Source organism: Panthera tigris, chromosome D4 (assembly GCF_018350195.1).
Source record: "Panthera tigris isolate Pti1 chromosome D4, P.tigris_Pti1_mat1.1, whole genome shotgun sequence".
NCBI classification, from domain to species: Eukaryota; Metazoa; Chordata; class Mammalia; order Carnivora; family Felidae; genus Panthera; species Panthera tigris.
Genome location: NC_056672.1, coordinates 85,093,617 through 85,118,284, shown reverse-complemented (window position 1 = coordinate 85,118,284; position 24,668 = coordinate 85,093,617). Strand labels below are relative to the sequence as shown.

Here is a 24,668-nt window from a genome sequence, read left to right as displayed (position 1 = left end):
CCTCAGAGGGCTTTCCACGTGTGGGGACACCCTCTGTGACACCAGGCAGTACGGCATAAACAGTAGGGCTGCCTTAGAATCTCCCCATAAACCCAAGTCTCCGAACTTCTCACCCGGGCCAGGGAACACGTGGCTCCCCTGCCAGACATGGGGCGGGCAAGTCACAGGACCTGGCCACGGCATCTCCGGGAGGGGAGGGGACCGGCTGGCTCTGTCTCAGCTTAGAGGCAGCTGTTGAATTAAATCTGGACGGAGGGAGGCTTCTGGCAGTTCCGCAGGCTTCCTGACGACGCTCCCCTGGGCCTTTCCAAGACTGGATAACCAGGAGAGGAGGGGACTTGCTTCTTTGTCCCTCAATCACCGGTCAACCTCACTGGAGCCCCATCACTAACACCGCCACACTTCCTTGACCGTCATTCTGAGAAGTCATCCACTGTTGACAGCGTCCCGTTCTCGTAAAAAAAGAAAAAGTGCGACCAATTAGCCCTGACATGCTGTTAACTTTAGCAGGCCTCCTGATTTCAGAGACCTTAAAACAAGAAAAAGTAAGTTTGAATGAAAGAAATGCTATTTGTTTTCAGGACAACTGTGTGCGTGCTAGCTTTGACGTGGGTCTTGATCCCAGTCGCGTTACCGTCTAGCTGTGTGGCCTGGCGCGAGGAACGTTGCTTCGCCGAGCCGCGGTCTTCCTATTAGTAGAACAGGATGGGGACACTTCCCTCACGGGTCACGAGAGGAGAAACAACGATGTCCAGCAAACGTGGAGCTTGGCGTCCAGCATATCACAAGCAGCCACCTAAGGTGCTCTAACAAGGCTTGTGAGAACAACACTTTCTTCTAGTGCCCGGGTGGGTACGCTGAGCTGAATGAATCTAGGAATTATGGGGGCTGGTATTTCCCAACAGACTACGACCAAGAGGAGAGAGGGCAGAGAACTGAATTAAGGAGCACCAACCAGCTGGATAGGGTTACCGAGGGCACCGACGGCAGCAGGAGTACAAGAGGTTTGGGGTAGAAGACAGATCCAGTTGGGATGTGGGGAGTTCCAGTTACCAAAATGGAAGGAGTAGACGGCATTGAACTAACTCTCCGGTCAATAACAATGATAAAATCTGAACAGTACACGAGACTGCTTGAAAGGACTTGAGAACAACGCAGAACAGAAACTAGAGGACACGGGGTCTCTGAAAGACAGGAAGCACCCTAGGGCACCTCTGTTCGTGGTGCTACACGGGGGGAGGGGGCTGATACAGAATGCAGCAGAATTACTGCCTGGGAAGAAGACAAAGAAGTTGGACATCGAGGTGGAAACTGAAGGGCAAAATGCCAGAAGGGAGATAGCTAAGGAAGGGGGAGCTCCAAAATTACTGTACAAATTCTCCTCAAATCCTTAGTTAATCCCTAAATTGTATACACATAGAGAGAGACTCCAAGGAGCCCAGAAGAAAGCAGTAGCCGGGAAGCGGGGGGTTCGGCAGCTGCCTCAAAGATCGCATTTGGAGTTCAAGTCCTGCCAAGCTGAAAGGACTTAGTGAACGTTTAAGGTTTTTTGATTTATTTATATTTTTAGAGAGAGAGAGAGGGAGAGAGAGAGAGCACGAGAGAGTGAGTGCATGTCCGGCGGAGGGGCAGAGGGAGAGAGAGAGAAAAAGAGAGAGAGAGGGAGAGAGAATCTCAAGCAGGTTCCAGGCTCAGCACGGAGCCCACTCAGGGTCAATCCCAGTGACCCTGCGATCACGACCTGAGCTGAAATCGAGAGTCAGATGTTCAACTGACTGAGCCACCCGGGGGCCCCTGTTGTTGTTGTTGTTGTTGTTGTTGTTGTTGTTGTTGTTGTTTTAATGAGGCAACAAAGTTTGCAAGAGAATAAGAACGTTGCCCAGGCTGCTGGCAGAGGTGGGGTCTGAGCCCAGGCCTGTTAGATTCTGAGCCACAGCCCCTCATCCTCCACAGCCAGTCACTCATTTATTCACTCCTCTATACTGGGCTGTACGGAAGGAGAGCTTGGTATGGCCCGGCCCACACCTGCCCTGGTGCTCAGGGAACTCACGGCCCGGGGGAAGGAGTCGCTGGCAATTACCACAGCCACCCCTGAGTATGTACTGTGTACCACACTTAATGTGTCACGTCATGTTGAATTCTCTCAACAGCCCCAGGAGGCCAATCCTTATAACATCTCCATTTTACAGATGAGGACAGTGAGGCATGGGGTGGGACCTGAGTGGAAGAACCAGAACTTGACTCCACAACTCAAGCTCTCCAGCAGCATCCTCGACTGCCCACGGCCACCACAGGGGCAAGGGATGTGCAAACATGGACAGGGCAAGGCCATCCTGGTGTTCCTCTCCCACGTGATGGGGTCCTAGGGACTGTGAATTGTGAAAGCAAATTTTCTCTGGTCATCGGGGACTTGGGCTGCACCGGTCCCCACGGGAGTGTGGGTCCTGGGAATTCCCCCCTGACCCCGTGAGTCCCATCACCTCCAACTGCCTCTCTCACCAGGGGGCTGCAACCACTGCCCACGAGCTCCAGAGGCCGTATCTACAGTTCCCACCAACCCAGTCTCTACTCAGTGACTAACGGGGCCTTTCAGAAATAAAACCAAGTTGCTCAAAGCCTTTCAGTGGCTTCCCGCCGTCCTTGGATAAAGTCCCACCTCTAACAAGGCCTCATCTTCTGCCACACTCCCCCTCTCTCCTCAGCCAAATGCACTCGTCTTGGCCCCTGGGAAGAACTCCCTGTAATTGCTCTAGTCATTACCGCTGTGTAACAAATTACCTTCAAAACGTAGCAGCCTAGAACAGCCATTCTCTTCCCCTCGTGGATTCTGTGGGTCAGTGATTCAGCTACGGGATGGGACGGTGGCTCAACTCAGGTCCCGGTGTCCGGGGCCTCAGCAGGAAGGTTCTAGTTGGGGGTAACTCGTGGCTGGAATCACCGAGAGGCAGTTTTCCTCACATATCTGGGGGTTGATGCTGGCTGTCGGCTGGGACCCATGCTGCACATGGCCCCCGCGTGGTGGCTTGCGAGTCGCGGGATTTCTCGGGGTCTAGCTTGGCTCAGGGCTCCAAGAGACAGTGTCCCAGTGAACGAGGCAGAAGATGCACTGCCTGTTCTCGCCCAGCCTTGGATACCAGGTAGTGTCACTTCCGCTGCATTCTATTGGTCATAAGTAAGTCACAAACCCACCCACATGCAAAGGGAGGGGACAGAGGTCCTACCTCTCAATGGGAGGAGTGTCAAGGTCTCAGAGTGTCAGGTCTTGGACCAGGAGATATTGTTGACTGTTGGGGCCATCTGCAAAAAAGCCCATCTGCCACCCAGTCCTTACACAGTATCGTCTCTGCTCAGAACCATCGTCTCTCCAACTCACACCCGCTAATTCCTACCTACCCCTCAGGTTCCAGCTCAAACACCACCTCCTCGGGGAGGCTGCCCTGACTGCCCTGCCAGGCTTAATCTGGTCTCCTGCCTAGATACCCGCTTAGTACCCAGCACTTCTCCTGTGTCTGTCTGTCTGTCTCCCCTCCTGACCGCAGGCTCTGTGAGGACGGCTCAGAGCTACTTCCCAACAAACACAACCCGGAGAGGAGGAAGGGGAAGAGAAGGGAATAGGCCAGGCTCCAGGCCGACAAGGGTGCTGCTCAAGGAGAAGGATTCAGCTCCATCCTCTGTGCTTCTGCTGATCTTGAACCCCCTGTCCCCCGCCTCCCACGGCTCCTGTGCCGACCATGCACGGGGACCCCCCCATGGTAGTTGTGGGGGGTGTTTCTGTCCATTGCAACCATCTGGCTAATGCTGCAGCCTCTACAGGCTTACGATATCTTACGATACTGCGGTCTTCTGGCGAGGACTCACCTTCTAAAAAGAAATGGGACTGACAGATGGAAAAGGGAGGGAGTCTGAGCGGGCTGGAAGAAGCTGAGGCAAGAAACAGAGTTTGCTCCCTGCAAAGACGGGCGTGGAAGACCACAGCGGAACTGCTTGCCCAGGGCCCAGCTACGTCTGAGGGCAAGGAGAACCCTGGTGAAGTCTCCCTCCCCATTTGTACCCAAACGTCATCACCACCACCACCATCATCACTCAACATTTAAAAAAAAATTTTTTTTATTGTTTATTCTTTTTTGAGAGAGAGTGAGAGCGAGCACGAGCAGGGGGAGGGGGGGGGGGGGGGGGGGGCACAGAGAGAGAGGGAGACACAGAATCCGAAGGAGGCTCCAGGCTCTGAGCTGTCGGCACAGAGCCCGACGAGGGGCTCAAACCATGAACCGTGAGATGACAATCTGAGTCGAAGTAGGACGCTTAACCACCCAGATGCCCCATCACTCAACTTTTTTAAAGAGGAGAGAAGAGTCACCACCAGTATCTCCCACAGCTGTCGCCCAGGCAAAGACACAAACCTGCTCCCGGCTGCTCCCTTCCCAGCACTCCTCTGCCTGTGGTGCTGACAAGACTGTAGAATCGCTCACTTCATGGGGGTCCAGGGCTGTCTCCTTTCTGCTCTAACTCTACGAACATTCACAGACTCTGTGCTGGGGACTCCCATTATGTGCTTCTAGAAGAGCCCGATGTGAGGTCACCACAGGGGTTCTGGGAGCGCAACCCCTGGCCCGCCCAAGTCCAGAGCGCTGAGTCCAGCCCACTGAGGTGCCCTTGCCCCGCGCCAGCCCCTTTCCCGCATGATCCCACGGAATCCGTGGAGGTAGATTACATGAGAGGGATGCCAGATGGGTGACGTGACTTAATCAGGTCCTCTAGGTGGGAAGTGATGGGGCATTTCTCCTGTGCATACCCCCAGCTGGTGGTGTTTCCAGGGTCCTCGGCCCCTGCCTCCCGCTAGCTGTCAGCACAGATCCTGCTGGCTTCTGTGCACACAGCCTTGGGCTCCCTCCCCAGGGTTTAGAGGTGAGAGCAAGGCCTCTGCACACGGCCGCACAGAGGCCATCTGTGCGGGGCTGCCCTGCCTGCCCACCCGGGGGTTCCGCGGGGGCAGTGCAGGGGTGAGGGAGCCATCCAGGGGGAGGACCTGTTCCCTGCTGCCTGCGCGGCTGGCACAGATCTGAGCCCATTACCTGAGTCAGAGGGGAAGCTCTCTGCCTCGGCAGGGCGCACTAGGGGCGGGCGGGCGGGCCAGGCTGCTCTGCCAGGGAAGGAGGGAAGGAGGCCGCCAAAGCGGGCTGGGGCGGGAGGGGCCAGGCCAGCTGGGGCCGGAGCTAGTGTGACATCACCGGGCGGCCCGCCTCTGTCTGGGGCTGAGGGGAGGCCCGGAGCCTTTCTGGGGCCTGGGGGATCCTCTTGCACTGGTGGGTGGAGAGAAGTGCCTGCAGCCAACCAGGGTCAGGCTGTGCTCACAGTTTCCTCCGGCAGCATGTAAAGGCTCCACAAAGGAGTGGGGAGTTCAAATGAGGCTGCTGCAGACGGCCTGAGGATGGACCCCGAGCCCTGAGCCGCCCTGCCCGAGCCCCGGATCTGCAGAGCATGGCACTGAGGCAGCCGCTGGCCCCCGCCGTGAAAGGAGGCAGGTTGTAAGTGGCCCCCCGCAGGACCCCCGCCCCCGGCCAGCCCCCGCCCCATCATCCCTGGCCCAAGCCCGGCCGCGGAGCAGAGCAGAGCAAGCAGAGGCCAGTGAGGCAGGGCTGCTCGGCGGCCAGTCCGGCCTGCGACTCGGGGACCCCTCCTGGAGGCCATGGACAGGCTGCCCTTCTGACGGCTGGGGTAAAGCATGTGAGGAGCTGCCCCGGGGAGCCAAGCAGGAGTGAAGAGGTAAGGGGCCAGCACTGTGGCACCAAGGGACAGGGGGCAAGAGGCAGCAGCTGACCCCATGTCTGGGGGTTCAAGAACCCTGACCCCTTCAGCTGGGGGTGTGTGCAGCTGGACCCCGGAGGGGGGTCACTCCTGTTTTCGCTTGGAGTCAAACACGGCATCTCCCGGGGTGGGACTCGTGGACACCTGGGCAGAGGGTGGGCTCTGGGGGCGTGAGACCACGGGCTGTTCATCTGCAAGCCCTGCTCTGCCTCAGACAAAGAGCCTTTGGGGTGAAGGCAGGCGGCTCCCGGGCACGGCCCGGCAGCCGGGATGTGTGCGTGAGCGTGTGCCTGTGTGTAGGTGTGTGCGTAGGGGAGCAGGGGTAGCCCAAGGACGTGGGAAGTCATTTCTAAGTTTTGGGTTCCTATGCACCCTGGTTAGAGACTATGCTGAGGCAAAAGCAAAAGTAAATGCTGTCCGGCCAGAGCCGGGAACCCTTGTTCCGAAAGTTCCCTGGAGCCCAGCAGCCTCTGCTCGCCCCTCAGCTGGGCAGGACAGGACCAAAGGGGTCCAGAGCTAGAAGGGACACATTAGCTAGAGATTTCCGTTGCTGGGGCTCGGGGCAGAGAGCTGCCCCGACTTTCCCCGCGTGTCCACGGACGACTGATCCCGCCTAGCACCGGACGGTAGCCCAGGTCTCCAGCAGGCTGTATGTGGCAGGGAAATAGGGGAGGATCAGGCTTCCCCGGTACCCTGGCAGGGGGTACAGCGCGGGCTCCACATTCCGAGTCCCTTGAAAGCACTCAGCATTAGATAACATTTCCAAACAAATTCTTCACTGATCCCTCCCTTCTCCTTCTGTGATATGTGTGTCACGGGTCAGCTATTGCCTCGGCTGTGGGATTATGAGAGCTCCCAGGGGCCAGTTCGGTTACTTAGAAAAGGATCTCCTTTCACCAGGGCTCTGAGGAAAGCTGAGAATACCACTTCCGAAGCCGGCCAAATGCTCCGCACATGCCCACATGCATTTTTACAATTTGAGGCAGAGTAACACCCTAGTCATGCCCCAGGTTCAAATCCTACCTCTTCTACTTAGGAGTCACGGGACTCTGGCTAAGAACACTTAGCCTCTCTAAGCCTGTTTCCTCTTCTGCAAAATGGGATAATAATGCTACCCTTCTCTTAGTAACTGCTTACACTTACGTTGCACTTATCCTGAGCCAGATGCTTATGACATCCACCCTATGACACAGGTACCGCTGTTCATTACCATTTTATAGGTGAGGAAACTGAGGCACTGAGGTTAAATGATGTGCCCAAGGCCCCGTGGTTACTAAGTGCCATCACCAGGATTTGAATCCAGCACTCGGAACCACACTCCACTGCTTTCTAGGAGGAGCACGTGGGATCATGTCCGGGAAGGCCTTTGCGCAGTGCCTGCTGCATGGCAAACCCTCAGAAAGTGTTAGTCACTGAGTGTCGTGAACCACGACGATCAGAATGGCAGATATGGAAGAGCAGAGACCCAGACTCTCTTGACCCTGGACGTCCTGCTAGGGCTGTGGGAAAACCCCACGAGGCCGAGCCAGGGTGGCGGTCACTACTGCCACCCACGCGGGGCTCCCCCCGGGAGGCCGAGGGGGCTTTACGTCTGGACTGAACGGCAGCATGTCCATTTGGGTCACTGCGTCCACACGAAGGGGGGCGGGGGGACCTTGGGGCCATCTGACGCCAACCTTACAGTAAGAGCATCCTCCCACCCACAAGGGCACCACTCATCTGCCTGCTGGTCTCCTGCCAGAACCATGGTAGGTGAGGAAACGAGCTACCTCCATGCTGGAGGGGGTCTACAGAGCAGGGAGACCAGTGCCAGGCCTGTCCTGGGGTTGCAGGGGGAGGGGTAAGGACCCCTCCCCCCAACTCCATCTCCATCACCAAGTCTGACCGAATGGGGGCCAAGGCTGGTGGGTCCTACACCAGCTGACGCTGGTGCGTCTTCCCTCCTGTGGCCCCAGAGGTCTCGGCGGGTTCCCCAAACTCTTGGAAGCGTTTTGAAAAGCCGACATTAAACGTGTGCTTCTCTAACACAGGCCTCTGGGGCTGCAGAAGCTGCACGTTTCCCTGCTCTGGCCTGGAACGGTGGCGGCCCACTGCGCTCTCCGGGTAGCCCAGGCCGGGCAGAGGCGCTGACTGACTTCACAGGCCTGGCTAACAGAAATTAGATTAATTATCACTCAATACAGGCAATCGTGGTGGAACAGACAAAATGTGTGAAGCATAAGGCCCAGGAGGGGACTGCATGGTACCACTGTCAGCTCAAGGGCAGAGCAATAAAGCCATTTCTCCATCCACCCCTCCATCCCGCAATGATTTACTAAGCACCTGCTGAGCTAAGTAAGGCAATGCGTTATATCATTTCATCCTCAAGACAACGCTCAATAAACCCTGGGTTTAGCATCCCATTTTTCAGCTGAGAAAGCTAAGGCTCAGAGATGTTAAGTAACTTGTCCAAGGTCACGCAGTTGCTGATTGTGTGGGTGTAGCTCCAAAGTCTACGTCTTTCCCCAACTCATTCCACTGCTCTGTTCAAGGTGTCCCGACTGCTCTTTTCCTGACCCCGTCACCGAGTCCCCCAGCAGCCAAGTCTGTTCTGGTTGCCGTCCTACAGAATGTTTACACCACTCCCTCGGAAAACCATGTGCCTCCCCGATTTCGATGCATCACTTGCTTGTCAAAGGAGCCTGCCTCTGAGACAGAACAGGCATTATCACCACCCCTCTTACACATGAGCCTCAGCACAGCTACGCGGCTCCGTGGGACTCTGGCGCCAGCTCAGTGGGGCGGAGCCTCAGGCAAACATTCGTCTGTGTGCCTGAGAGACCATTCGTGGGTTGCCTACGTCCCTACGTGGAGACCCCACGGGCAGTGGAATCAGAGCGCAGGTCCTCATGGTCTGCACTGGGCCACACTTGAGCAATCTTGACAAGACATCAGGGAGACAACAGCCGGCAGCCACATGAGAACAAACAGCAGCAGCCGGCCCTAGGCAGGTCCACCCAGCTTCCGGCCTCTCTGAATCACAGTCCATTTTGTCGGAAATGGTCTCAACTGACAGCAGATGAGGAGGGGCTCTGTTCACAGGGCCCGCAGCCCAGTGGAAGGAGCCACAAAGTGAATCTAACAATCACACAAATGTACAACAGGGACAGACCTGCAAAGAGGGGGGCATGTCCCCATTTTACAGAGGAGGAAACTGAGGCTCAGAGGCCACAGCACCTCTGCCAATGTCCCCCCACTAGTGGGCCAAAAAGCAAGGATTCAAACCTAGATCTAGACTCCCTCTACCCCAGCCCGCTGCCATCCTGGATAGACGCACACTGGGGAAATCTCAAGAATGAAGCAAGTCAATGAATAGCATTCTTTTCTGTGAATTTATATAAAACACCCCAAATAGAAGGGTTATTCAGCCACTGGTGACTTGGAGTTTGTGGTGATAGACAGGTCACATCAGAACCTCATGCCAAGGGTAGTTTCAATGACAAAACCATATTCTCTCATATTGACTGTAAACCATATGACTGATTTAATAACAGCCGGGGTGGGGGGGGGGCAGTGACAGTTAAAACGTTACAATGTCCTGCTACATGTGTACATCAATGGCAAGACACATTCTGATCACAGAAATGTTCACATGTCGGGTGGGGGAAGCCAGGCGGCTCACAATCGAGCTATTGTGTTAGGTCTACTCTCGGGTGAAACCGACCAGCCTCTCCTGGGCCCAGGAGCCCCAGAGCCTCAGCCTCTCCCTGCTGCCCAGTCCTCCAGAAAGGCAGGGCCCAGACCATCCAAGTAAAGCCCAGAAAGGAAGTCTATCGTTATGGCCGAGAGGTGCCCGAGACCCGCTCAGCTCCAGGAACGGGCCAAGTCCTGCCTGAGGCGGCCCCAGTCCAACCTCCACGAGGGAAAGGTTGTGTCTCTTAGTCACTGCTGGACCTCCAATACTCAGGGCCAGGCAGAGAAGGGATGTGTGGAATGAATGAATGAATGAATGAATGAATGAATAAACGAACAAATGAAGCAAGCCAGCCAGCCTCAGACCAACAAGCCTCTCAGCCCCATGGTGCCACACAATTCCCGTCTGTGTCGTGCAGCCAAGGCCCCTTTGGAGACCCCTCTACTCCCACCTTGTGTGCCCCCAATCCTCACCCCCCCAGCTGGATTGATCCCCCCTCCAGCCCCCTGAGCCACTCCATCAGGGTACTGATCACCACTGCACCTGCTCTCTGTCCCACCTACTACTGTGGGTGCTTTAGAACAGGGACCGACCTCGCTCCCACTCTATCTCCAGCCCCATTACAGTGACTGGAACAGGGAAATGCTCAACAAATGAATGAAATCCTTGAAGTCCTATTTAGGAACCCAAATGCCATGCTGGCTATTGGGTATTCAGTGGACAACCAGATGAGCCGTGTCTTAGGTGCTGTGATGGATGCAGGAAGCAGCCACAGCGGCCCCTGGAGGCTGGGCGAGGAGGGGCCCTTGCTGTGGACAGTGGCTTCACAGGGAGGTAGACTTGTGAGGTCACCTGAGAGAGGGAGACAGGAATGCTTCGGGCAAGACACAGGGGAAGGTGCTGAGGCAAAAAAGAACAGTATGTGCAGAGGCAGGGAGCATGACCACAGAGGCTGTTTTTCAGCAGGACACTGACATGACCAGATGTGAGCTTTAGAAAGACAGGCCTGGGGCCGCCTGTGATGGAGAGTGCAGGGGAGAGGGGAACCAAAGGCAGGGAGGCCAGTTAGGATTGTGTGGGGAAGCAACCGGGCTCTGGGGTAGACAAGCCTGGTTCTGAGCCCAGCCTTACCACTTGGCAGCTCTGTGGCCCCGGGCAAGTGACTTTGTCCTTTACCTTTGTCTCTCTGTCTGTGACATGAGAATAAACGTAGGCCCTAACTTACAGAGTCACTGGGATCTGTGAGACAGGCACAAAATGTGCTTATCCCAGGTCTCAAGGGATGAGCCCATGCCAACAGGCCAAGGCGGCCTTAGGTGCCAACCACTCAGCCTGGCCTAGAAGAGTAGCTCCAGGCAAGGCCCAAAGTTCCCAGGAAGCCACCCCGGGGGCAGCACCGTCTGCCCCAGTCCCTGGCTTCTTCCTTTCGTCTGACGTTCCCCCAGTTCCAAGGCTCCAGAGCACACGCCGGAAATGCAGCAGCCAACTCAGAAGCCGGGCTCTGAGATGGCTTCTGCAGACCTTCCCCGCCTCTGCTCCGTTGGCTGGGGCTCCTGGCACAAAGGGCTTGGTGCGCAGGCTTTGGGGGAATCTCAAAAAGGCTCCCAAATAATGCACCATGAAAAAGTAACAGCAGCATCCTTGTCCCCCCGGCAAAGGCAACCAGCTCCCCGCAGCCTAAACCACTTCCCCTCCTGCCCTATGATCTCATGGCATGACCACAACCCGCCTCTCCATGAACTCAGCCCTTCCCTGGAGCCAGCAGCTCACCAGTGACAGGAGCATGAGAGCCCCCCACTGCTCTCTTCCGGGAAAATCTCTCCGATCTGACACTCTCTGCTTCTCTGGCTCATGCCTGTGTTCCCGCCACCCAAGACAGGGCTGGACCCAGGCTGCAGCAGCACATGATGACTGGCTGGCGGGGAAGGCTCAAGGACAGAAGGATGGATGGGTGAACAAATGGCTCATTTGAAGGTCTTATGAGAGCTGAGCTGGCAGGGTCTGGGAACTGGCTCCAGACTCCTTGGGTGCCCACATGGGCTTCTGGTGGGAAATGAATCACAGGATCCTGGGCTGGGAGGAGACGGCAGTTGGAGATGTGGCTGTTCCCTCCCTGGCCCCCAGGGCTGGCAGTGAATCACCTAGGACAAGTGACGCACAGTCCCTTCAGGTTTCCTAAGGTGAGGACACCACTGCTCATCCCTAGATGCCCGTTTGGGGGCCTCGCCACTTGAATAGTCAGGAAGCGGTTTCTAACATCCAACAAAACTCCCCCTTGTACTGACCTGAAAGCCATTTTCTACTGATTCAGTCCAGTGACTAAGAAGCAATCTGCATCCTGGCCATGAAGCAGACAGGCACCTTTTGTTCATACTGGCTGGGGAAACAATCTTGATGGAAGTGGGGGCGTGGATATTGCAGCTGACAGCTGAATCCCAGTCGTGGTATTGATTTCAAGGGACCTTAGACAGGTGACCTGACCTTTCTAGATCTGGATTTACTCTACTGCAAAATGCAGATGTTGATTCTTTTCTTCTGGGTGTAAGGGGACCATATAGTTTGGTACCCAATTAGGACACTTTTGAAAGTAAAAGGGGGTGCTATCAATAATTCTGTAAGATAACAGGCCTCAAGTGGGGCCAACCTTATGCATAGGGCTGTAAGCGCCAATGAGAAAGGGCACACTGGGCACCTGGTGAGTTTACCACAAACAAACAAGGGGTGTTATTATCTACGCCTTTGGTCAGGTGGTCAGCAGGACCCTCTGGGGTCCTTTCTTCTGGAATTTTCCTTTATCTGGATCCCTCCCACATCCTGGGTTACCAGTTGGTTTGGGTACCACCCCACCGGCACACCACACATCTCAACGAGCTTTCGTAGGAAAAACTGTCAACTCTGAAGTTTTGATTTTTTCCTCTCTGTCCTGATGTTGCGTTAACAATCACAATTCATGCTCAGGTCCATCAGACTCACTCGAGCAAAGCTCAGGTTCCCAGCTTCCCCAAAGCCAGGCGTCAGGGGCCAGCCGGGCACACTAGGGGCCAGGCGGCAACTCCAGACTCCTATCCTGCCTTGGCAGAGGCCCACTTCTCAGGCCTCCTGCAGGGCCTCTGGCCTGGACTATTTGGCCCTCCGTGATCACAGAACGAGGGGTCAGGGCTGGCGACAGAGGGAGAGGTAGGTTCTGTGACCCCTTCACATAGCACTACAGCCTGGACTGGTCATGAGGCACCACCCTGAGAGCTGGCTTGAATCTGGAGGTTTCCCTGGGGTTGGCAGTCCTGGGGATCCCAAGAGCTCTCCTGTTCTCCCCTTGCCTGCAGGGGTCAGAGAGCAATTCTTTTCAGTGTCCTGTCACTCCAGCACTTTTCTTTCCACATATTCAGCATGGCATATTTTAGGGTTCTGTTACTGGCTCTGCTACTTAGTAATTCTGTGACTATAGGCAAAATGACTCATGGGCTTAGACTCTCAATAGTTTTCCTCACCTGCAAATGGGGATAACTGTCAGCTCTGCCGTTAGTCTTAAAAGCATCTTTGTGGGAATTAGAAAATGGCTGTAATATAAATATCCAAAACGACAAAGACCGTGAATGTAAGCTGTGCTCCCTAGAGTTGCATTGCGCACAACCTGGGCCACCAGGCATGGCAGCCCTGAAATAACAGGCCTTCCCTCCTGAGGTTGTTGGGAGGATTAAGTAAGATCATGTATATAAAACGCTTGAGTCATAGTGACAACTGACTGTAGTTATTATCCTTAGCGTTTGAACTTTTCTCATTCCTAACCCCCGGGCCACCAGCTTCTGCTGCAGGGAAGGACACAGAGCTCCATCTTTCAAAAATGATTCTTCCCACAAAGTGGCCCCATGCCTGGGCTGCAGTGCCGCGGTGCCGAGTGGGATGTGGACACACAGTGTGTGGCCCCACCGCACCAGGCTAAGCAGGGATGCTCGGGGCTGCCCACTGGAGGCTGGGTGGGACCCAAGCCTTGGGGAGGCCGCCTCCCCGTGTGCAGGGGCCGTCACGTGGCTCAGTCACACCAGCTCCACTTGTGGGGAGGGAAACCCGTACATAATGGAAACTCCTCACAATACAATGTGGAAAAGCAATTTTAAGAATCGTTTTTATTTTCATTTCGAAGCCAAGGAAAATAGTTGGGAGTTGCTTTTCTTTGTTGGTCATAGGAAGAAAGTGAGGAGCACCACTTTGATTGGAACAGAGTCCTTCTCCCGGCCGAAGATGGCTGGAATGCTGGGGAGGCTTATTTCTCTTGGGGTGCAATTAGTTGAATAAATATCAGGAAAGCAAAAGTAAACACACTCATTACTGCCCATTAAGAACTGCCAAAGCAACAGAAACACTGGAGAGGGGCGTTAGAATCTTAAGGGAAAACAAATGACTCCAAAGCCAAGGGCAGTGCAAAGAGTACAGCCCTCGGTGTCAGGCTGACCCGAGCTCTCAGCTGGGTCAGTTCCGGCTCTTATCTGCCCTATGCTCCTGGGAAAGTCACTTAGCCTGTCTGGGATTCAGGGTCCCCATTTACTAAAGGGAAGTGGGGGGGACAACCACCTCAGTAGATCGTCCGTGGCAGCGTATGTCAGGGACACAGCCCGGCACCCTGTTCCTTCTCTAACCCACTGGGGCCAGGCCACTCACGCCAAACCCAGACCCCATGGAAAAGTGACAGGAACCCCCAGAATCGTGAACTTCATCCGTGGTGGCACCCCTGGCAGTGCCATCTTGAGAAAGATACCAGACAGCTTCTCGAGCTGTAATTTCCTCACCCTCAAAATGGTCTGACCCAAGTCACTAGCTCTGAATGTTGGGATGACTGAATGGGAACAATGTGTATGGAAAGGGCCTTGTGAACCTGAAAACCTGTGTGAGTGTTAATGATCAAATGTGGTGCTCTTTTCAACCGAACAAGCGCAAGAAATGCTGTGTAAAGGCAGCGCGGTCCTGCGTGGTGCTTTTGCCCGTCTCTTGTCTCTTGCTTCTCCACTCCTGCCCAGCACCTCGTGAGATCCTGGGACAGATAGCAAGACAGCCAGGACCCAGTCTGGCCGGAGGGCGGCTTCGGGGCTGAGAGGGGAGGCCAGACACGCCTCCTGCTCAGGGCCCAGCTCCTGTGACAGGTACAAGTTCCTCCTCTGAGAAGCGGAGTAATCAACGGTGCTATCTCCTGGGCGGGGGATGGTCGGCGCTCCTCACTGAGTCCGGCCCTGCTGTCTGCCCCACTATCGTGTTATTCCCATCTCTAGTTGAGGTAGCGTTTCTACGTCCCTTATGTAGTGTGCAAGGTGGGCTGGATCACCCCCATTTCGTAGAAGAGGCTCAGCCTTTAGGATCTCAAGCCCAAGGGCACAGGTTTTGCCGGAGAAGCTCTGAGAGCCCACATGTGGGAGGGGACAGGCCTCAGTGATAAACAGTGACACCCTGCCAGGTCCTGAGGCCTGGGAAGGTTGGGAAGCCAACCCTTTCCTGGAGCCAGGTTGCCTCCCCGTGTCCCTGGAGGTTTCCCGGCCAAGGCAGAGGCCCTCACCAGCATCAGCACCGGCACTAGCAGCTGCCTCAGGTGAGCGGCCGTGGGAAGGCAGTCCCGGCCTGCCAGCCCCAGCCTGTGGTGCGGCTCCTCGCCATTGTTCCGGGCCGGGAGTGGCCGTGGGCTGGTGCAGGAGCAGCCGGAGCGCTTTGGAAACCAGGCAAACACTCACAAACTTACCCTGGTTTCCACTAACGTCACTGCAGCCCTACCTTATGTAGCCCAACCCCCAGCAGAGGCTGCCGAACACCTTTCTCTGCCTGGTCCAAAGGCCCGAACTGGCCCCGGAACCATGCTTAGACTTTCTCATTCAAGCAGAAAATAGTTCCAAGTGGCTCTGGGGAGCTCAGGGTCTGTTTTGTAACTGCGCACCAGCTGGCACAAGGTGGACCCTGAACTTGGGCTGCTCACCAGAGAAGCCCCAGAAGGGCCAGGGGAAGACAAAACCTTCAGGTTCTGTGTCATGCTGGTTTTAGCATAAACTAATGTGAAGTCAGAAAGTGGTGATGCTAACACTTTGTTTGTTTGTTTTGTCTTTTACTACTAAAGACTGGATTAAGTACGTTTCTGTGCACTCAGGGAGAGTTTGAAGGCTTGAATACATGAGATCACATCAGGGAAGCTTTCCTGACCCCTCCAATTATCCCCGGTTCTGCCCCCTTCCAGCTGTGTGCTCCTAGGGAAGTCACTTAGCCTCTCTGAGTCTCAGTTTCCTCATCTGTAAAATGGAAATAACAACAGAATCTTAACAGTATCTACCTTGCAAGAATTCATTAAAGTAGAAAATGCTTGTAAATGCTTTGAGCAGGAGCGGGTACACAGCGAGTACTCAGTAAACAGATCCTATGGGTGTTATCGATAAATATGAACGGCCTCCTCCTGTGCGGGTGGTGTCCCCTCTGGCAGCCACCTGCATGGGCTCCCCTGGCTCCGCCTCCCCATCGCCCTCCTATGTGGCAACTGCTGGCAGGTGTGCCTTTTCATTCAGTCCACAAATATTTATTGAGTGCCTACATATTCCAGGTCAGGTGTTTGGCACTACGAGTGAAGCACACAACACCCTGCCCTCGTGACGGCTCCGTTCACGGGGTGCGGTAGGGAAATGTTCTATGTCTACTGGTGATGAGGACTCTGGAGGGGAAGGTGGTGAAGTCACAATGCTAAATAAGCAGGCAAGGCCTCCCTGGGAAGGTGACATCTCAGCAAAGACCTGAAAGAGGTGAGGGAATGAGCAATGAGGAAAGAGGGGTAAGAGTGTTCCACACAGGGAACAGTGTACAAAGATCCTGAGTCACAAGTGTGCTTGGAGAGCATAAGGACCGCCCAGGAGGCTGAGGTAGCTACAGTGGCATGACCAAGGATGAGGGGAGTCAGAGATGAGGTCAGGGAGGGAGGGGGGCCAGGTTGGGAGAGCCTGAGAGACTAAGCTTTTTTCCAAGATGAGGGTCTCCCAGAGGATTCTGAGTAGAAGATCGGACTTTTTTTTTAAGTTTATTTATTTATTTTGAGACAGAGAGAGAGCACAAGCGTGAGCGGGGTAGGGGCAGAGAGAGAAGGAGAGAGAGAATCCCAAGCAGGCTCTGTGCTGTCAGCACGGAATCCGACACAGCGCTCAATCCCATGAACCGTGAGATCGTGACCTGAACTGAAATCAAGAGCTGGACACTTACCCAACTGAGCCAGCTAGGTGCCCCAAGATCAGACTTTTCTTTCTTCCTTCCTTTCCTTTTTTTTTTTTTTAAAGGATCACTCTGGCTGCTGGGTTGAAGATAAACTGCAAGAAGCAAGGGCAGGGGCAGGTCCAGCAGCAGACCAGGTTGGCCCAGGTGAGAGGTGAAGGTGGGTTGTGCCCGGGTATAGGGGAGGCGGGGGGCAGCAGCAGGATACTGAGAATATGCCCTGGATATTGCTATTACAAGCTGGTGGTGATTAGATGTAGGTGGAGTATGAAAGAAGGAAAGGAGTCAAGGATGACTTCAAGGTTGCTGGGATGAGCAACCAGGAGAATGGAGTTGCCATTTACCAACACCGGAGAACATGGCAGGTGAACACGCCAGATGGAGGTATGGGGATGCCAGTTCACTTCAGGACAAGTTAAGTTTGAGAGGCCTAGTAGACAGTCAAGTGGAAATGTCAAAGGAGCAGTTGGATGGATGCGTCTGGAGTCAAAGGGGGAGGTCTGGGCTGAAGAAATAAATGTGGGAGTTAGCAGTGCCTGGAAGCCACGAGACTGGATGAGATCACCGAGGTAAACAAGAGGTCTGAGGCCTGAGCTCTGAGTCCCCCAGGACAGGAACAAGAGGATGAAGAAGCAAAAGAGACAGAAGGGGCAGCCAGTGAAAGAGGAGGAAAGGGTGACCATTGGGAAAGGAGTCTAAAAAGGGAGCGACCGACCATGTCACCCAGTGCGGAGAGGCAAGTCATAATGAGTACCAACACCTGGTCACCGGGCTTGGCAATTGAGGACGCTGGTGATCCTGTCCAGAGCACGTAGAGTGGAGGGGAGGGGCCGGGCCCGATGGGAGTGGGCTCAAGAGAGAAAGAGAAGACAGGGACTTTCTGGAAACTGGGTACAGACAACTCCTTAGAGGGTTTTGCTTTTTACAAGGGGAGCAGAGAAATGGAACTGGAGCCGGAGAGGGGATGTGAGGTCAAGAGAGGACGGGTTTTCTTTAAGTTGAGAGAAACAAGAGCATGATTATAGGAAAAATGCGATCATGCAGGAGAGGTGGGGGATTGCTGCTGGAGCGCTGTCCTTGAGCAGGCGAGGGGAGGGATCTTTGCACGTCCGTCCCCTCCCTCTCGGCCTGGCCAAATCCTGCTCATCCCCCGAGGGTCAGCGTAAAGGTCACTTTCTCAGGGAAGCTTTCTTGAATCCTCCGATTAGGTCAGTTCCCTGCTCTACCCTTTCACAGCGGATGCTATGCTGCTCCGCGGCTCTCCAGGGACTGTGCCACGGGGCATAAGCCCTGTGAGGGCAGGGCTGCCTCTGGCCTGTTTGTGGCCGTCCGTCCAGCAGCTAGCATGCTGCCTGGCACCCCAGAGATGTCTGATGGCTATCTAGTGAAGGGACGAATGGTCCAAGAGAGCAGAACTGAAACAAATCTGGACACACACGTCCGTTCTCCGCTTCCGCCTGCTTTAATCACGTCGCAGTGGCCGGGACCTTGCCGTTACTGGCTATCACAAATATTTGGATTTAGAAGAGCTCAGTTGTTTGTTCCTGTTTGGACTCGGTAGCTTGGCTAACACACAGACCCAAGCCATGCGGCTGGACACATCCTTCCATTGACACTGTCCACTACCAACTGAACACATTCCATACCGCGTCCAGTGATTCGTTCATTTAACAAATATTTGCTGAAAGCCTGCTTAGTGCAGCATCCTGGGGACACAGGATGGAATCAGATCCAGCACCTGCCCTCATGGAGTGTGGAGTCCGGCAGAGGAGATCACACAGAACTCCTATTCACCACGACTGTGACGCGTGCTACCCAGGGAAAGCCCAGGGGTTAGGAACACGTAGAACGGGGAGATGTGATGGCCTGGGTAGCGTGGGGCAGAGAAGGGAGATCGGACAAGCTTTCCTCTGCCTCCCTGCCCCAGCTGGGAGCTGCCTTCAGGTGGTGTTCAGGCTCGGGTCAGGAGCTCAGCGACGGGGCTGGGCTTGGGGGCTGGCTCTGGGAGTGGCGGGGCTGTGGCCTCCTGCCTCCAGATGCCCTGGTCCCCTCCCATTTCCCCTCGACCTCTGCTGAGACCTGCCTGTCTCCTTCTGCTGCTTCCAGAAGGGCTGCCTCCTGAAGCTACATTTTTGGAAAGATCTGCCTGGCGAGAAGGCTGAGCTCATTTATGGCACAGGCCGCTGGCAGTGACAGCACCGTTACTGAATCTCCCTTCTGTTTACTTTCAGGTTTTCACAGGCTCCGTTCGCCAAGGGGAACCACCATTTTGCAAGGACCATGAGGCCGCTGTGCATGACATACTGGTGGCTGGGACTGCTGGCTGCCGTGGGAGCAGCGGCAGGCCAGAAGGAAGGCTTGGAGGGCGCCGAGGAGGGCTCGCCCGGCGAGTTCATTTACCTGAACAGGTACAAGCGGGCCGGCGAGTCTTCGGACAAGTGCACCTACACCTTCATCGTGCCCCAGCAGCGGGTCACGGGCGCCATCTGCGTCAACTCCAAGGAGCCCGAGGTGCTCCTGGAGAACCGGGTGCACAAGCAGGAGCTGGAGCTGCTCAACAGCGAGCTGCTCAAGCAGAAGCGGCAGATTGAGACGCTGCAGCAGCTGGTGGAGGTGGACGGCGGCATCGTGAGCGAGGTGAAACTGCTGCGCAAGGAGAGCCGCAACATGAACTCGCGGGTCACGCAGCTCTACATGCAGCTCCTGCACGAGATCATCCGCAAGCGGGACAACGCGCTGGAGCTCTCCCAGCTGGAGAACAGGATCCTCAACCAGACGGCCGACATGCTGCAGCTGGCCAGCAAGTACAAGGACCTGGAGCACAAGTACCAGCACCTGGCCACGCTGGCCCACAACCAGTCCGAGATCATCGCGCAGCTCGAGGAGCACTGCCAGCGGGTGCCCGCGGCCAGGCCCATGCCCCAGCCGCCCCCCGTCACCCCACCCCGGGTCTACCAGCCGTCCCCCTACAATCGCATCATCAACCAGATCTCTACCAACGAGATCCAGAGCGACCAGAACCTGAAGGTGCTGCCTCCCCCCCTGCCCACCATGCCTACCCTCACCAGCCTCCCGTCCTCCACAGACAAGCCGTCGGGTAAGTCCTTCCGTGAGGGAGCCCGCACCATCTGGGCCTCAGAGCCAGGCGCCAGGCTTCCCTTGGCCGAGACCACAAGTGGGGGAAAAGCCACGGCAAGTTGAAGCCGGGCCAACAGACTTGCGCAATCCCCCAGCGATCCCTCGGGCCAAGCCGTGGCAGCCTGGGGGGGTGGGGGTGGGGGGGTGGGGGCAGCGTGCCTTAGACGGATGCTCCAAGGTAGAACCAGGAAACCGGGAGAGTCTCAGAAGAGAACAAACGTTCTCTGGCTTCTGACGGGCAAGAGCCCCAGGCCCGTAGTTTTCGGGGCTCTGTGTTAGATGCTCTGTGTTGGCAACAGGATGTCTCTCCTGTAAGCTCTTGAGCTGTGCCTGGCACAGAACTGGCAGCTGATAAATGCTCACCAAAGAAACCAGCAGTCAAAGGAAAAGAACGTGTTATCACGGCAAAGGTATGATAAACACGTCGTAGGGGCTAGGGGATGGGAAGGAGTACTTTCCATACACTTCCTAGAGTCTGCTGCTGTCTAGGGTTTTCAGTGACGATTCCGTATACTCTTAAATACATGTTTCATCTTAAATATGGTAATTTTCAGAATATGGTGATGGGGACGAACGTGGTGACTTGGTACGTTTGCAAGCTTGAAAGCTTGACCGAGGTACCGGAGTTGGGTACTTCCATGGATCTTGATTGTATCACTAACCCCTGAAGCTCCTTGTGGAAGGTTAACTGAAAAGATAAGTAACTTGCTCACAGGCTTAGCCTGCTCAGGCTGGATTGGAATTCAGGCCTTGTCACTTTAAATCTAGGGCTGACTCCTCTGTGCTCGGAGAGTCTGGGGGGAGCACAAGCCCAGCCCCCTAAAGCTCAGCCTCACATCCATCCAGGACTGTATGAGCCTTCCAGATCGGCTGTCAGATGAGAACTGGATTCATCTTTGCCAAAACGAACCACTTATCTGCTCCAAGTCAGTGATTTTGGTACCACTTCATTATACAAGCAGGGAGATATTTTTACTGAAAGTATCCTGTTTTACACTTATTTCACACTTCTGAAAATAACCACCAGTACTGGGAAGAGCAGCTTCTTGCTAATTCCAGAAGGGGGTGGCCCATGCAAAAGACAAGGGCAACACTGTGCAGGCCCGTGGCCGGGAGCACCTGCCTGCAGCACTGCGCAAGAAAGCCCTCTGCTGGGTTTGCAGGTTGAGAACGTAAGTTCTGAAGAGACTGACCTAGATTTAAATTCTGACTCCCCCACTGGTTAGCTCTGGGACATCAGACCAGTCACCTTGCCCCTCAGAGCCTCCGTTTCCTCTGTTTCAATCTGTAATTAGGGATAGATTAAAATAATGCCTACCCAAAGATTAGATGAAATACTGGGGAAAAAAATGTGTCTGGCATGGTGCTGGGCCCATGGAAAGTCTCAGTACTTGGTAGCTCTGGGTTTCCTTCCGTTTTGGTCTCTTTATCTTAAAGCAAGGAGATTGAAATAAACAAACAGTCCCTTTTTAGCACTGGCTTTCTACAGCAGATGACTGGTTCCTCTGTACACGTGTCTGTTTTAAATCAGAAGCTCTGAAAGAGCGGGCAGAGTGTGCTAATATGTCTTGATAGAACGCCCAGAGGGTAAAACGTGCCTTTGGACACCAAATGAAGGCTCAGTTGAATGTTACACTCGTGAAGTGAGCCTGGCTGACCTCAATGGTTACCCAACAGACCTCTTCTTGCCTAAGCATCTCTGGTTTCTGAATCCATGATTTCAGGACATTCCTGAGCTTGAACTGAGCTGAGAGGGATAGAGTGTAGAAAGAAAGACCTAGCTTTGCATCCACCTCTTATTAGTGGTCTGCTTGTGAGAAAATTACTTCACTCTCCTGAGCTGTAATTTTCTCCTCTGGAAAATGGGGGCAGGAGTTACGACACTGCAGGGTTGTTGGGGAAACTCAATGCAATCAGGCATGTGATATCATGTCACCTGGGGCAGCCAAAAGTGGAGGTGCCCCTACTCTGTGCCGGTCACAGCACCGGGCTTCGGGGAGTTGGTAAAAGCTACAGTGCCAACCTCCAGGAACTCAGTCTGGAGGAGGTGGAAGATGTGTGAATGCACTGGGGTGTATCCAGTCCCTCTCAGTTCCTCCGTCCTCTCAGTTCCATCCCCCCGAGATGGGCACATCAGATCCGACAAAGGATTTCTCTGGGGGGAGCATCTATCGAGGCCAAAATTACCAGAACGTTGTAAGAACTGATGGGACCGACACAATGAGGTACCTGAAATCAGGAATGCAGCGAAAATCATGGGCTATGCAGTCACTGTGGTGATACCATGGTGTGCTAAGTGCCCTGCAGAGTGGTGAAGGAGGGGCTATGGGGACACTAAGGTGGCACGCGAGACTGAGTCTGCCTGGAGTAGAAGGGAAAAGGTGGACAGAGGTGGGACTTCCGTGAATGATCTGGAAGAGTCTACCAGGTGGACCGAGGAGTTGGACAATGGAGTTACTAGTCAGTCCCTGATGGAGATGAGTCTGTGCAAAGTCCTGGGACCATGCATGGCCCTACTCTGGGCACCTCAAATGGTCTGGACCCCCTGCTTCTTCACATTCACAGTCCATCACGGTCTGTGTGCATTCCAAGGCCCCTGCACACACCCCAAAACCCACTTTCTCTCCCACTTAAGGAAGCACACCTTCATGGGAGGGAATGGCAGTGACTTCATGTGGACACAATTTATCTTTAAAAAAAAAAAAAAGCCCTCCCAAATGTTGGTAGTGATTGTTGGTAACAGATTCCCTGTGACCCACCTCCCCACTCCAGATGTCATCAGCCAGACCTGTGGAAGCTGAATGGGCAGGGAGGGCCCAGTAGTTTCCTGGGGCTGGATGACAACCGGAGGAAAAGGCAATGGCCTCTCAGCCAATCAGCAGGGAGCTCTTATCAGTACTGTTCTGAGAGCTCCAGGGCAGGTTCTGCGCCTGGAAGACAAAACCTTCTTCTGTGCTCTCACCCATAAGGTCCTTTGTTCCCAAGGATAGCACTGGGCCAGAAACACCTTTGCGTGCAAGACTTGGCAGCTTCTGAACCTTTCATCCCATAACCTCAGAGCCATCTGCTCTTCTCCTCATTGTCTGGGTCACTCAGCCCACAGCTCACCCTTCCCCCGGGGACTGAGGGAGCCACGGCCGCTTATCTGGAGCCAGCTTGTTCCCAGCCAGACAGTAACAGCCTGGCCCCGGGCCAGGCCCAGGCCACGGAGAGCCTGAGGCAGGGAGGCCCAGGCAGCTCCTGGCTTCCCTGGTGTCTCACTGGGGTTCTGTCCTGCCTCCCTCAGGTCTGGCCAGACCTGGGGCGTCTCAGTAAGGATGAGGCTTTGACGAGGCCTATGCCAAACGGCCCTCCCTGTGGCCCTGTCTCCTGGTGGGCCGGCTGTTGCTGTCCACCCTTCCTCTTGTCCTCTCCACTTTCTAACACTCACACATCCCCTGACCTCCTTCTCCACGTGTGTGCCCTGGACACATAAACACACGTACACGCACACGCTCATCACTCGGGTCCGCCATAGAGGAATACTGCCGGGGTCATGAAAAGGCACGGGAACAGACAGGATGGAGCCTCAGTGCTGGCCTTCTCCCCAAATGGTCCAGGAGGCCTGGGACACTGTCCCTCGGCTCTGTGCGGGCACAGCCGGGCACATGCCAGTCCTCCTGCCACGGCACCCGCCCTCGAGACTGGTCACAGGAGGACAGGCAGTGTTAGCACCAGCTGCCACAGCAAGGCCCTGCCTGAAACAAATCCTTAAAAACCAAAAGGTGTAGGCATTTCTAGCTGCTTTCTCTCCTGAGAACATCATCAGTTCAGGTTGCTTCTCAAGGGATCAAGAGGAGACCACAAAATCAGAAAAGATTAGAGCTCATTAGGGGCCTTATCAACCCAGAACCTTTCACTGGCAGAATCAAGATCGGTCTCTGGACGCATAGCTTCCAGGATGTTGAGGTTCAGAGAGAGTAAGTAGCTCGGCCAAGACTACACCGCTAGGGAGTGGCTCAGCCAAGACTCAAACCTGAGTCTGTCTTAAGCATTCTGGGATACCGCACGTTTCCGCGGAAAGGCTGGAGGGGAACTGGTGTGAAAATCACTGTATAAACGCTTAACTTGGCCCCAAGTGCCTGCTGCCTGGGATGTGACCCTCCATCACTATTCTATGTACTAGGTTCCAAGCACCTCCTTCTAAAAGAGCCCTGGGAACAGAGTTGGTGGATTTGCTATAAGGACTCTTATGGTTCTAACAACACAAGACAGCGTCACTGCAAACCCATCACTATCATGCCGTCCCCTTATTCAGGTATAGGAGAGACCAACCCAACCAATCATGTGTGGCTAGCTCCCCAGTCATACAAATGGACTGTTGTGGGTGAATTTAGGTAGTAGACTGTATCATAACCCTGAGATGCAAAAAAAAAAAAAAAGATAAAGCAGAACTGAGTTAGCATCACACTGCAGAATGTCTAAAACAACTGAGCTCTCCCACAGAAAACATAATATGTGCCTGACTTCCAGTAAACGGACCCAACTGAAGCTGCAGATAAATCTGATTTAATTTGTACTGAATCTGGACACATTTTCTGGGTTTATTTCTACTCAGCATTTCAACGTACAGCAAAATCGGAAGTCCTGATTTCTTTAAATACGTTAAATACATAAAAATCAGCAGAGGTGATCTGTTCTTGGGGCCAAATTAGGTGGCAACCACATTGTTTCACTGCTAACACAGAGACCACCCGTTCCCCCCACCTGATGCTCTATGGCCGGGTAGGCACAGACAACTCGAACAAGTGTTTTCCCAGGTGGATTTTCCCTCCTATATTTTACTTCCCCC

At 54.6% G+C, this 24,668-nt stretch overlaps 2 protein-coding genes across 16 annotated transcripts in view; one reads left to right on the top strand and one right to left on the bottom strand.

The window, feature by feature from the left end:
• Positions 1-24,668, bottom strand: part of RALGPS1 (Ral GEF with PH domain and SH3 binding motif 1) — a 268,245-nt gene that overhangs the window by 89,932 nt on the left and 153,645 nt on the right. The window lies entirely within an intron of this gene.
• Positions 5,221-24,668, top strand: part of ANGPTL2 (angiopoietin like 2) — a 35,007-nt gene continuing 15,559 nt past the window's right edge. Inside the window, exons 1-3 of one of the 7 annotated variants that reach the window (XM_042965093.1) lie at positions 5,221-5,763; positions 16,765-16,859; positions 18,931-19,796. In XM_042965093.1, the coding sequence (XP_042821027.1) occupies positions 18,980-19,796 (817 nt within the window). In that variant the 5' untranslated portion in view covers positions 5,221-5,763; positions 16,765-16,859; positions 18,931-18,979. The other 6 variants (XM_042965092.1, XM_042965089.1, XM_042965091.1 and 3 more) reach the window with 6 other exon arrangements.